General features: G+C 46.7%; 1 protein-coding gene and 1 pseudogene across 1 annotated transcript; both read right to left on the reverse strand.

Moving 5' to 3' along the window:
* Nucleotides 1-658: 658 nt before the first annotated feature.
* Nucleotides 659-5,799, reverse strand: LOC147989786 (uncharacterized; annotated as a pseudogene).
* Nucleotides 5,800-9,297: 3,498 nt separating this feature from the next.
* Nucleotides 9,298-14,182, reverse strand: LOC147989787 (uncharacterized). The gene is made up of 3 exons (XM_087514617.1): nt 13,697-14,182; nt 13,420-13,633; nt 9,298-9,416 (listed from the first exon to the last, which is right to left on the reverse strand). The coding sequence occupies exons 1-3, from the start codon at nt 14,180-14,182 to the stop codon at nt 9,298-9,300; spliced, it is 819 nt and encodes a 272-aa protein (XP_087370743.1).
* Between the last annotated feature and the right edge of the window lie 701 nt (nt 14,183-14,883).

The following is a 14,883-nucleotide window of genomic DNA, read 5'->3' on the forward strand; positions in this document are numbered from 1 at the left end:
CGCGGAATAAATCCGACGAAAAGAAACCTAGAAGAATCCGGTGATCACGTTCGTTAGGACGAACGGTCCGGCGAACGGTCCAAAGGCAACTAAATCGGAGAAGAAAACGAATCCGATCTAGGGTTTCGGAGAAGAAAACCGATCGAAAAACCGATCTAGAAAACCGGAACGGTTTAGAGAAGAAAAGAATCGAAACGATTAGAAGAAAATGATCCGAGAAAAAGAATAGATGTAGCGCGGGGCAACCTTGGCGAGGTCTCCGGTGAGGGGCTCCGGCGGCGTCGGCGTAGGGCGGCGGTGTGGGCAAGGTGCGGCGGCGGTGCGGGTGTGGGGCGGCGGCGGTAAGGTGCGGCGGCGGCGCGGGTGTGGGGTGGCGGCGGCAAGGTGCGGCGGCGGCGCGGCGGTGTGGGGTGGCGGCGGCAAGGTGCGGCGGCGCGGCGGCGGTGACGCGAGTGTGGGGTGGCGGCGCGGGTGAGGCGGCGCGGCGGCGGTGACGCAGGGCGCGGTGTGATGCGGTGCGGCGGCGGTGCAAGGCGCGGTGTGGAGGAGGGCTTTGATTTGATGTGTTTAGAGGGGGGGTGCTTGGGTATTTATATTGGGGAGGGGAGGGGTTTACTTGGGGTAGAGGACAAGGAATTAGAATAGGAGTAGGAAAGATCTAGAAAATAAACGGAATAATGAATCTTGTCCCCCTTCCAGCTCTTGCCCCACTCCCAGCTCCTCTCCCTCTTCCAGCTCCTCTCCCACTCCCTCCAGCAGAAGCTGATGAAGTTCTAGTCACTCTCGGTGGTCTGAAGCTAGATGTTGCAGCTTGAGAGCTTGATCCTGCAGCTTGAAAGCTTGATCCAGTAGCTTGAGAGCTTGGTACAGCTGAAGCTCTAGCTGCTGCAGCCCTGCTTGTTGATGCATCTGTTTGTGCTTGCTGTAAATAAAATAGAGAAATTAGGGCAAAATAAGTGCATATTTTCATTTGAAGAGAGCACACATAGTAATAAATTACCTCTGTGGCTCTCTGTTTTCTCCCTCTCTTGCCAAGATGTGACTTTGTTTATTTGGTACTATCTCCGTTCTTAGAACAAGAAGTTTTATTGTGTCCCTTACCACCACAAGATCCACAAGTTATCTGAATGCCATGCTTGCTCAGTTTCTTACCCTTCGGTGCTTCACCCTCTTCTCTCCTCCTGTCATTGTTCTTTTTCCTTTGCCCTGGCATGGCAATGTAGCCAGGTGCAACTGGCCTAGGGTTTTGGGACACAGGCCAATTTTCCTCTCCTTCAACAGGTTGCAGGCAGTGCTCATAAATCTTCTTGAAAGTTTCAATGGAGTAGCAGTTGTCAATGTAATCTTCCAACTTTTTCCCACATTTATAGATAGCACATATGGCATGAGTGCAAGGCAGTGCTGCCAACTGAAAGTAACCACAAGAACAAGTCCTATTCTCAAGATTTACTGTGTACCTCCTGCCTCTCCCAGTCAGATGCTTGACCTCAAAGCCCTCCTTGCCATTCCAGAGGACCTCACAAAATTGAGTTCTTTTGATACTAGCCTTGAGTTTTTTGAAAATGTTTGGGCAAATTGTGCCCTTCCAGTTGTCACTTTTGGCTCTCTGCTCTTGAACTCTAACATACACTTTCTTCCTGATCTTCTCTGCTGTGAAATAATGGGGTAGAACCTAGCTTCTATAATAGCATTGTTGAATGATTCACAAAGGTTGTTGTCAACCGATTCACATTTTGCCCCAACTGGAAAGAAAGCCCTAGCCCAATGCTTGGGCTCTGTCCTCATGATGTCCTTTGCACCATCAGGAGTAAGTTGAGCTAGCTTGGCTTTGTTATGATTAAAATCTTCCCTGTTTGAAGCCTTTGCAATGGCCCAGAACCTTTTCTGCAACTCATGGTCTTTGTGTTTCTTTCTCCAATTGGCATAAATGTGCCTAGCACACATCCTGTGCTCTGCCCTAGGCAAGTAGTCTCTCATGCTTATAATTAGGCCCTGCAAAAAGAGACAAATGTTAGCAGCAAATAAAAAATACATTTGCAAAAAAAGACAAATGTATGCTACCAGCACATGAGAGCAGGACCACTACCTAACCATAGGACTAGGAGCACTACCTAAACATAGGTATAGGTGTCGCTCCGACGAGGCGACCGAACCTTTTCGACACTTACATAAGACATTATTTTTTTAACTAGGCATTAAATAAGTTTTACCTTTTGTTGGTCAGAAATGAAGACCCATCCAGCACCTTGATCATTAATGTCCAAATCTTTGATAAGAAGTCCAATAAACCAGGCCCAGGTATCCTTGGTCTCCTTCTCCACAACAGCCCATGCAACTGGATAAATTTGCTTGTTGGCATCCCTAGCAATTGCAGCTAGCAGCTCACCTTGGCATGCTCCCTTGAAGAAACAGCCATCCAACCCAATCACTTTCCCGCATCCTACTTTAAACCCTTTCTTCATTGCATCGAAACAAACATAAAATTGCTGAAAGATGTTCTGCTCCATCTCTACTGGATCCAAGCAAACAGCCACTGTGCTCCCTGGGTTGCTTCTAAGCAGTTCCAACTGATAATCAAACACTTTTGTGTACTCATTTTTCATACCACACAAAATCTTGTCGAGTACAATTTTTTTGCTGCCTTGCACTTTGAAATTGGTACATCAGCAAACATTTCTTACATCACCGTGGATTTCATGCTGTCAATCTTCCATAAAGGATTTGCCAAGATGAAATTCTTGTTGGGGAACGTTGCAGAAAACAAAAATTTTCCTACGGTTTCACCAAGATCCATCTATGAGTTCATCTAGCAACGAGTAATCGGATGCATCTACATACCTTTGTAGATCGCGAGCGAAAGCGTTCAAAGAACGGGGATGAGGTAGTCGTACACGACGTGATCCAAATCACCGGAGATCCTAGCACCGAACGGACGGCACCTCCGCGTTCAACACATGTACGGTCAGCGTAACGTCTCCTTCTTCTTGATCCAGCAAGGGGGAAGGAGAGGTTGAGGAAGATGGCTCCAGCAGCAGCACGATGGTGTGGTGGTGATGGAGCTGCAGTACTCCGTCAGGGCTTCGCCAAGCACTATGGAGGAGGAGGAGGTGTTGGAGAGGGAGAAGGAGGCAACCAAAGGCGTGGCCCAAAAAGCCCTCCTTCCCCCACTATATATAGGAGGGCCTAGGGGGGCGCCGGCCCTAGGAGATCCAATCTCCTAGGGGGGCGGCGGCCAAGGGAGGTTTCCCTCCCCCCCAAGGCACCTAGGGGGTGCCTTCCACTTGTGGGACTCTTCCCCTTTTGAAACCCTAGGCGCATGGGCCTCTTGGGGCTGGTGCCCTTGGCCCATGTAGGCCAAGGCGCACCTCCTACAGCCCATGTGCCCCCCCGGGGCAGGTGGCCCCACCCCGGGACCCTTCCGGTGGTCCCGGTACAATACCGGTGACCCCGAAACTTGTCCCGATGGCCGAAACAGCACTTCCTATATATAATTCTTTACCTCCGGACCATTCCGGAACTCCTCATGACGTCCGGGATCTCATCCGGGACTCCGAACAACATTCGGGTTACTACATATACATATCCCTACAACCCTAGCGTCACCGAACCTTAAGTGTGTAGACCCTACGGGTTCGGGAGACAGGCAGACATGACCGAGACGACTCTCCGGTCAATAACCAACAACGGGATCTGGATACCCATGTTGGCTCCCACATGCTCCACAATGATCTCATCGGATGAACCACGATGTCGAGGATTCAATCAACCCCGTATGCAATTCCCTTTGTCAATCGATATGTTACTTGCCCGAGATTCGATCGTCGGTATCCCAATACCTCGTTCAATCTCGTTACCGGCAAGTCACTTTACTCGTACCGTAATGCATGATCCCGTGACTAGACACTTGGTCACTTTGAGCTCATTATGATGATGCATTACCGAGTGGGCCCAGTGATACCTCTCCGTCATACGGAGTGACAAATCCCAGTCTTGATCCGTGTCAACCCAACAGACACTTTCGGAGATACCCGTAGTATACCTTTATTGTCACCCAGTTACGTTGTGACGTTTGGTACACCCAAAGTACTCCTACGGTATCCGGGAGTTACACGATCTCATGGTCTAAGGAAAGGATACTTGACATTGGAAAAACTCTAGCAAACGAACTATACGATCTTGTGCTATGTTTAGGATTGGGTCTTGTCCATCACATCATTCTCCTAATGATGTGATCTCATTATCAATGACATCCAATGTCCATAGTCAGGAAACCATGACTATCTGTTGATCAACGAGCTAGTCAACTAGAGGCTTACTAGGGACATGTTGGTGTCTGTTATTCACACATGTATTATGATTTTCGGATAACACAATTATAGCATGAATAAAGACAATTATCATGAACATGGAAATATAATAATAATGCTTTTATTATTGCCTCTAGGGCATATTTCCAACAATTCTCATACCTTTTGGCAATCACCTTAGCAGTAACCAGTTTGTTGTCTCTGTTTTGTGCACATTCATGCTCATCTTCAAATGTGATGATTTGAAACCTAGAGCACCTGCTTGTGTTTGCTGCATATAACAACCATGGACACCCAGGCCAGTCACACTTTGCTCTAACTCTGTACTCCTCGGATTTTAAGAAGGAAATGCTCCTTTTGGTAGCAAGTCCATACCTCTTTATAGCTCTGGTTAACTGCTTCTTGCTTCTAAAAACCATTCCACTGAAGTGTGGAACGTCAGAGTCAGGGTTGAACCTAACATATTGGCTCTTCCTTCTAACCATGTTCCCATCTTCATCTTCATCATATGAGTAGTCCTCATCAGATGATTCAAACTCCATATCCTGTACAGCCTCCTCCACATTTGCCACGAGCTCAATACGCACTGCCCCAGTTGAATCTGCATCAGCCCACTTCTTAGAATCTCTCATCTTTTTCCTGAATTTTCTTGCATGCTTTCTCAGCTCAACAACCTCTGATTCTTCCCCACTGTCATCTGTATGGGGCACATACTCAATGTCCTCCGAGTCAGATGAATCTACAACATCTTGTGCAACTTCTGCAACATTTTCAGAAACTACTGCAACATTTTCAAAAATTGTAGTAGCATTTTGTGGAACTACAACAGCATGCTGTGCATGTACTGCAACATTTTGTGCAACTTCGGAAACTTGGGACATATCATATGGTTCAGTTGGATCAACAACTTGAGAACTCTGACTAGCATAAGCACTTCTCACTTTTTTTTCAATGGACTGCTTATCACTTGTGTGACCACACCACCTTTATTGGGAATAAGGATATGTTCAAGTATCTCTCCTCTTGCACCACTACTCTGTTCATTTCCATTGTCATGCTCATCTTCTGCTGTGATCACTAAATCAGGCTCATCTTCACTGCCAATGCACATCAGGTCCTCAAGCTCATCTCCTTCAAAATCAGACTCACTATTTGCTTCCTCTAGCTCATCCTCTTCCCCATTATACTCCACATATACTTCAGCAACCCCTCCATCTGTAGTGTACTCAGACATCTTCATGCAACCAGCATCATCAAACAAGAAAAGCAATCCATTTATCAACTCCATGCCAGGCAACAAAAAATGGTACTTCATGCTTTCCTTCACTGTCATATGATCTCCTAAAAAGCCTTTTAGCTCCGGCAATGAGAGCTTGTCCCGCTCAATCTCTGACATTCCAATATCTCCACCCACATAATCAAGCGATGGACCAATCCGTATGAACTCGCCCCCAAAGTGAAATCTGACAGTCAACACTTCTGCTGGATCCATGTTTTCAACGACAAAATCCTACATTACAACAAATATATATAAGCATAATTGAACTAGAACTACAAATAGCACAATCTGACCTACCAAAAATTTCTCCCAAAAAACCCAAACTTGAACACCTGTAGAACCCTAAACCTAGCGCTTGCAAGAGGCTAAAATTTCCCCCAAAAAGGCAGGGAATGGACACTCGGGAAGAACATCGTGTACCTGCTCTTGTTCTGCAGGAGTGCTCGTCGGAGGTCGTTGCGATCATCCGCCGTTCGCCATCGCCGCCGCGGAGGAGAAGTTGATTCGTCAGGGGAGAAGGGAGGCGAACAGAGCAGCAAGGAGGCGAGCTGGTCCGGCTCAGCCAGTTATCCCCGTGCCTGAACCTGTTGGACCCACCACCGAAGCAAAGTCAGTAATCCCGCTCACACGTCAGCGAATCCCTGTTTGGGAACGGGCTTAAGGGCGCAAAGAACTGAGATCAGAGAGGTGGGGGTGTCGATTTCAGGGATTCCAAGGTTGGGGTTCGAATTCTCCCGGTCGAACGAAGACAAGGTTTAAAACAGATTTCTCCCGCCTCGCCTCGATCGAACCGACCGACGCGTTACGTTTGTCCGCAGCGCAAGTTGAGTCAACGCCCGCCGGTAAACTAGCTAACCAGCTAGCCTAGGACCAGGACTCGGACTAGCCGAGCGTTGTCAAAAGAGAGAGAGAGAGAGAGAGAGAGAGAGAGAGAAGAGCGAGCCGAGTCCGTTTCCAGCAGCCATGAACTGACCGGGATCTCTGGTGCTCCGTCCGAGTCGGACGGGATGCGGTCTGCTACATTATATACGCCGGCCAAGGGAAGCAGAGAGGCTCTTGGAACAGAAAGGTCGAGTCATCGACGGCGATCATCACACCACCAAACACAATCGAGAGGAAGAGATAGATGCTGATGGCTCGACTCCTAGCGATGGCCGGCAGCTATGGCCAGAAATCCAAGACCAAGAAGAGGCCGGCCCAAGGAACAGTGCACGACATGGAGAAGAGAGTCATGCAAGCGATCCGGGCAAGGGGACGCGCCCGATCAAGTTGGTTTCGGAGGTTCATGGCCGCATCCGACAGGGTCGATAAGGCGGTCCAAGATTTCATCGAGCATCGCATCAAAACGTCACCGTGCAGGTCTCGCATCTCATCAGCCTGCGCACAAGCAAACTCGACGCTCAACGTTACTTATGGTCTCTGTTTGCTCTTCTTGTTCGTATCAATGTACTCGTTACTAATTTTGTAATCTGTTTCCTTCCTCGGTTTTCTACTATATATGAAAGGTTGTAGAGATTTTACGAAACACCCCATGTACTTCATATTTGAGTTGTGACGAATTTAAATATTGGCAGACTAGGATGGAGAAATCTTCTTTGACACTTTTCATTCACTGATCGGGACGACGCATGCTAGAAACCACACTCCTGACTTGCAGTTCTTGGGCATGACCGCAGTTGGAGTTAATTACAAGAAACTACCACATTTACGGCTAGGTTTGCATAAAACCACCAAGTCACTAATCCTTGCAAAAAAACACCGCAATTTCTCTAATCTTGTTGCAAAAAGCAATGATCGGGTGACTTGGTCCATTTGATCGCTTTCTGACAAGTGAGACCAAATTTTAAGGAGCTCACTTGGCAAAGAATTAATTGACATACACACCCCTAGAATCTATATCTATATTTATATCTATACCTAATATTAATTAAAGGGAGGAAGCTTTTATAGTTCTCCATACGTCATTCCTTTGTATCCGTTGATTTTACGTTTACCACAAAAATTAACGGCTAAGATTTAATAGAAGCATGTCTCCTTTTTTGCCTGGTCTTTGACCGATTTTGATCGGCCCTCGCTCGCCTTCATAAAATCACGATGAAAAATTGACGCCGTCAAGATTCACCTAGAAAGACCTGGTGCACGAAGGTTGTTCTCGGCTAATAAGAGTCAGAGTCGGGCGACACAACCTCGTGGTACTGCCACGCCGGTGGCGCGCCGTCTGTGTCGTTGCCGTGGGCCAGGCACGAGTTCGACCTGGGCGGCTCCTCAGTGCCAACCCCATGCCAATCGTTTGGCCGAGTGTTTGTGTTCGGCCTTGCGGTCACGGCGTGCCTTTGCAAGTTCTACTGATTGATCCGCGGCCGCGCGGCATGCAAGTATGGCTTTTCTTAGGCTGTCGGCATATCTTGGTCTATGTCGTTGGCCCCAATAAAAAGCTGTCGGCATAGAATAGGACGTCGGCTTAGGGCTTTATTCCGGTAGTGGTCGCGAGGAAGCCGGGCCTCAGCGGCGTTGGCCTCGGCATGCCTCCAGTGGTCATGCGCGTCCACCTAATGAGCACCTACGTGCATCACCTCCGGGACATCATCAAGGAGTGTGTGGCCCACCCGACACACTATGACACCCAGATCGAGGGCTTCAAGGTCATCGTGAGTGTCGGCAACGGCTGCGGCGGGTTCTTTGCGTGGGACGTGCTGGAGAAGCTGGGCACCAACACGACGACAGCCTGCACCTGGAGCTAGACGACATGTTCCCGAACCATATGCCCAACCAGGAGAACGCGAGGCCATGTTGCTGACCCGCCGCGCGGTGCTGACCCGCGGCGCCGACCTCAGCGTGGTGTTCGACACGAGCGTGGACCGAAGTGGCGTGGTGGACGGCGCGGGGGCTGCCTCATCGCGCTCATCTCCGCCATCGTGCTGGGGGAGCACCCGGGGACGATGGTGGTGACGGGCACGTGGTCGGGCGACGGGCTCACGCGGTTCATCGAGGCGAGGAGCAAGCGGCGGCTATGGCAACGTGGTCGACAAGGACGTGCAAGTCAACGCGGACGGCGTGAAGACGCACGTCACGATGGAGAGTTGGAGACCACAGGGCACGGCGCGCTCAGGCAGAACCACTTCCTCGACGACTGCGCGTACATGGGGTGAAGATCATCATCCAGATGGTCTGGATGAGGCTGGCCGTGTTGGAGGGCAGGGTCGGCAGCCTCATCCGGGACCTCGAGGATCTTGATCGAGTCTGCCTCTGATGTATGGTGCTTTGCCAAGGTAAATTTAGAGTTTTTCATATGTCTTCAGAATTGAGCACAAGTGATGTTTATGTTTGATCGATGTTGATTATGCAACAGTCTTTTCGTCAAAAAAAAATTATGCAACAGTGTGCAGACCTGTATTTTTTTTTAGAACCGGGCTTTTTACCCTTTTTCATTGCAAAGAACGGAAATACAACCAATTCAAGCTAGAAAAACAGGAGGGGGGAAAGAGGCATAGCGAGTTCTAGCACTACCAGGAAACCCACCATACTCGCTCGCCGTCGAAACGAGTATCATGAGGCGAAAACCTGGGTAGCACAGCATAACACCTAACCTATTACATTCTCAAAAGATCAGATCAGAGCATCAAAACACACAGCCGCACGAAACTTGAAGGAGGAAACAGTATTGGGATCGCATGCCCGTCATCTCCTCTTCCAGCACGTCTCCAGAGAGCATCAGGCACCTTGGATTGGTTTCTTGACAGCACCACACATCTTCATCAGCTGCATCGTCCCAGTCCTGACCATCTCAGCTCCAGCGCGAAGATCCTTAGCGCCCTCTCCTTGTTGCAGCCCTGTCCAATATAATAGAAAGGAACATAGAGAAAACACAATCTCAAAAAGAGTCTTAATTTGTTTCTTTTCAAAAGTAGCTCGATTGCGTGCCAACCAAATGGCCCAACATACGGCCGCTAGTCTCACCGTATGAAACTTTTGCTTCCCAGGAAGGAATTTGTGACACCACACAAAGTATTGCTAGTAGTTCGACGGGCATCTATCGGTGCCAAGAGCTACTCCAATGGATCGGCAAACAATCCTGGCCACGGGACAAGTAAAGAACAAGTGCTTCACCATTTCCACTTGTTTGCAGAAAGAGCAACAGGGATTCCCTGTCCATTTTCTTTTGCTCATCACTTGTCTAGTAAGGACTGCGTCTTGCCACATTTGCCACAGAAAGATCTTGATTTTAAGAAGGATCTTGGCTTTCCAAATCCATCTATAATGGCATCCACTCAGGGGTTTCTCCAGCATTTTATATACTGACTTAGTGGTGAACTTACCATTCTAGTTGAGTCCCCAGAAAATACGATCATCCCTCTCAGTAAGGGGGATTTTATTGACCACATCACGCATATCTTCCCATTGCTTGGATAATTCAGGGGTAAGCCTACGTCTGAACATAGAGGCATCGTCAAGTCTATCTTTTCGGTCCAGGGTGCTTGTTGGGTAGTTGCAGATTTCAAACAGGCGCGGATACTGATCTTGAAATGGGGTCAGCCCATTTATCGGATCTTTCCACAACCTGATCAAGTTCCCAGCCCCAGTCTCAATCTTTCTGCCCATCATATATATATATTTTTAATCTTGAGCAAAGCTTTCCAACAGGGCGAGTCAGAGAATTTGGGGGAGACTTCAGCAACAGAGGTGTTGCGAAGATATCTGGCCCGGACTATATCCTGCCATAGCCCATTTTGCGTCTCTAATTTCCACCACCATTTGACCATGAGACTAATATTTTGCTTTCTAAGATCTTTAATACCCAAACCCTCTTTATCTTTGGATCTACATATCTTGCTCCATTTAACAAGATAGTATCTCCTCTTTTTGTTGCACCCTTGCCAGAAGAACCTACGTCTGTGTTTGTCTAATCTCTCTATGAAAGTCTTATTCATGAGCCACATAGACATGTGGTAGAGAGATATCTGTGTGACAACAGAATCAAGCAAAGCGTGCCTCCCTCCTATTGAGGCAGCGTTGCCGATCCAGGCCTTGAACCTCTTGAGATACTTACCAACAATAAACTCCCAATCGGAAGATTTTAGATTAGTATAGCTCACAGGCATTCCCAAGTATTTGGGCGGGAAACTGCCAACCTCACAGTTGAAGATTTCTGCATATTTTTTCACCGTATTTTCATCTCCACCCACAGTGAGGATCTCACTTTTTTGAAAGTTAACTTCCAGGCCAGACATCATTTCAAACATATATAGCAACAACTTCAGGTTGAGAGCCTTATCAGCATCATCCTCGATACAAATGATTGTATCATCTGCATATTGCAGGACCGCCACCCCATCAGGGATGAGGTCTGCAGCCAAGCCCACAATTGGTTTGTTCTTTTGGGCATTTTTTATCATTTTAGTGAGGCATTCAACTGCTAGGTTGAACAGGAAAGGAGAGTGTGGGTCCCCCTGCCTAACCCCTTTTTTGCTTTGAAAATACGGCCCAACACTACCATTTAGTTTGATGCTCACCATCCCATTGTGCAGTATCTTTTCAATCCAACCACACCAGGTTTTGTCAAAGCCCCGCATCTTGTGGCATTCTAGGAGAAAGTCCCAATTCACCTTATCATAGGCTTTTTCAAAGTCCAACTTAAGGACAATTCCCACTTTCTTCTTAACATAAGTGTAATTGAGGATTTCATGAAGTGACAGGACCCCGTCCATGATGTTTCTCCCTTTTACAAAGGCGTTTTGAGTAGTACTGATGAGTTTGTTCGCATAAATGGCAACTCTACGGTCAAGAACTTTGGTGATCAACTTATATGGGCATCTCAACAAGCAGATGGGCCTGTATTGTTGGATTTTCTCGGCTTCAGAAACCTTAGGGAGTAGAGTAATAACTCCATAGTTAAGCCGTTGAACATCCAGTGTCCCTTGATGGAAGGCTTTAAAAAGGGCCATAATGTCGTTTTTGACTATATCCCAGCACACCTGATAGAACTCAGCAGGAATATTATCGGGTCCAGGGGCTCTATTAGGAGCCATGTCGAAAAGAGCCTCTTTGACCTCTTGTTCTGTAAATTCTCGACAAAGGTCTTTATTATCTTTTTCGTCTAATTTCTCTTCAGGGGACCAGGTTCCCGGGTCGAGATGAACCCGGTTACCAGGGGCTGGTCCAAACAGTTCTTTGTAGAACTCAGTGGCGTGTGCAATCAAATTGTCCGTGCCTTCAATCAAAGTCTCTCCCACTTTAAGTGATTGAACTGTATTTTTACGTTTCCGTCCATTAGCAATTTTATGATAATAGTCAGTGTTCAGGTCTCCTTTGAGCAACCAACGCTCGTGGGACTGTTGAAGCCAAAATATTTCCTCATTAACCAGGAGCTCATAGAGCTCAGCGTTGATGTCCATTTTTCTACTATACAAGTCAGGAGGCAACATATCTTCTTCTTCCAGTTTCTCAAGCATATCTAGTTCCATACGCAGTTCTTCTTTCTTTTTCTTATCATGCCCATACTTACTCGAGCCCCAACCTTTGAAATAAGTTTTGATTCTTTTCAGCTTGATGTTCAGGGCATCAATTGGATCTGATGAAGCTACTTTTCTAGCCCAAATTTTCCTCACATTGGGCATGAACTTGTCATCATTGATCCAGGACAGGTTAAAACGAAATTCGCGGGGTTTCGGGGCATCGCACCCCTCTTCCCCGGAGGACAGCAGGAGTGGGTTGTGATCAGACAGCTCCCGAACTAGTTTCCTCACTGAGACCAATGGGAAAATATCTTCCCAACATTCAAACATAAGGATTCGGTCTAGTTTTTCCAGCGTGGGATGAGTCTGGTTGTTAGTCCAAGTATACTTCCCCCCATTGATGTGGATCTCCCTAAGAGCTAATGTATTGATTATGGAGTTAAACAGGCCAGTGGCTTTATTGTTCACCATCTTTTTATTCTTCTCTCCCGAATGTCTCAGGATATTAAAATCTCCCCCCACAATGTAGGGTATGGTCATGCCACTACAAAAGGATGCTAACTCCACCAGGAATTCATTTTTGAATTCATCATGCGCCGATCCATAAACTACCAGCAACCCCCATTGAATTTTCTTCTTTTTGTCAAACAATACTAGTTGTAGAACATATTTGCCCTTATCACAGGATACTATGTCAAAAGTATCTTTCCTCGTACCACATAAAATGCCCCCAGATTTGCCCATAGAGGGCACCCAGTTCCACTGGAATATGTCAAAGGGGTCAATTCTTCTCAAACATTTTGGTGTGAATTCTTTTTTTATAGTTTCTTGTAGACCCAGAAAGTCAAGGTAATGGTCACTAATCATGTCTGAGAGGCAGGTGGCCATCCCTTTCTTGCCTACCCCTTGACAGTTCCAAATGAGGCCTCTCATTTGGAACGTTTTTTGTGGAATTTGGCTCTAGTAACCCTACCAGGAGACGGGGCAGGGTTACATAACAATTCTTCCTCAGTAATGTTTCTTTTCTGACTCCTAATCACAGGCCTAGCAATTTTGATATTGGATTTATTATGTTTTTTCTTCTTAGGTTTCACAGAGGAAATACGCTCAAAAATATGCTCTTCCTGGTCTAACCACTCTAATATCACAAGGGTATTCCTGCCTAAGCCATTTGTCACAGTCATGTTATCCTGCTCATTATCATCATTATTATCTTCTTTTTTATCATCTAATTCTTTTCGGGCGCACTCAAGCTCTCTAATAATGTCAACGACAACGAAATCATCATTGGGTATTTCTACCCCTATCTTACGAGCTCTGTTAATTAACTCATAATCAGAAAGCACATCAAATGAATTTTTGGAGGTAGGAATATTATTACCTTCCAGATTCCTCTTACTAGCCATTTTTTTGGCCTTATCCTCCACCTTGTCCTGCATTCCAGAAAGGTTACTCTTGCTGAATCTCAGCGGGGCTTCAGTCGCTAGTGGTGGAGTGAGAATGATCTCTTCAGTGCTTTCAGGGGACGGGAGTTGTACCACATAGCTGCACGAAGTCTTGATCCCAGGGTCCACCTCACCAGTTACCTCCACAAGCTGAGAATAGTTAGAAACAGCCTGACGGGGTGACGCAAAATTATTATATATGTCTCTCTTCACCTGAATGACTTGAGCAGTTTCCTCCATGACAACAGGATTCCTGGGGACAATCCAGTTGGAGGAATCTCCCTTGCCATCCTTCATTTTCTCCTCAATTTCTCCCTGCAATGTTTCAATGAGCAGGGAGTTGTCCCCATCACTTTCAGTAGAGGGAGATCCCTCCTTATCATCGTATAGCAGGCGACAGGCCTTGCCATCACGGTAAGAGCCCCCAGTATTGCCATGCCCAGCTGACTCAGGCTGCGGCATCTCTTTTCCTTGTTCAGTACGTTTTCTCTTGGGAGTCTGGTCTGGCTTGGTCCTTTCATCAGGAATAGGATCAACGGTTTCTGTGTCCACAGGATTTTTAACCAAAACCTCCTCAACTTCATATGTAAACCTGTAGAAACGTCCTGCAAGCACCCCTTCAGCAGTAGCAGGGAGTTGAGCTATCGATCTACAACCGATTTTAGCTCTGACAGAGGATGGGCGATTTATGGTAGACATATCGACTTCCAGAGTAATTCCAACAAGGCCTCCCACATAAGCTACAGTTTTATCACATCTCTTGTTAGGTGCAGACCTGTATGAAGTATCTTGTTACGCATGTTTCATTCCCATCGATTAATTGCTTGCTGAATGCTCTGGCTATATTCTACTCCGAATATGTCTATATACACCCATATATAGTCCATATTTAAATGATATTAGGTTATATGATATGCCTCCATTAGAATTTGTGCCATTCATCTTCCATCCGATGGCAAAGAAAGTTCTTTTCTATTTTTGCACCACAAGTCAGATTTTATACTTTTTTAGTTGAGATTCTATACTAATTTTTTTAACACAGTATAGACGCAAGCGCTCATACATACACGCATGCACTCAACCGTAAGAATGCACAGACGCACACCCTATCTATATGAGCACCACCTTCGAAAGACTGAACCGGTATATCATCTTGAGATTTACGAAGTTAACATAGGCGCCTCATCGTCGACGGAAACGTCTCCGAAAATTCTGAAATAAAGTCAGGGATAATACAAGCACCAGGACTTAAACCTTAGTGGGCTAGGGATACCACTGTCACTCTGACCATCCAACCACAGGTCGGTCCGCTATACTAGTTTTTTTAGACAATAGATTCTATACTGGTTTTTTTTTCATGCAAAGATTCTACACTAGGTACTCCCGTACAGTCGTGGACT

This window comes from Triticum urartu, chromosome 1A (assembly GCF_056163025.1).
Source record: "Triticum urartu cultivar PI428250 chromosome 1A, HENAU_Tu73, whole genome shotgun sequence".
Taxonomy (NCBI): domain Eukaryota; kingdom Viridiplantae; phylum Streptophyta; class Magnoliopsida; order Poales; family Poaceae; genus Triticum; species Triticum urartu.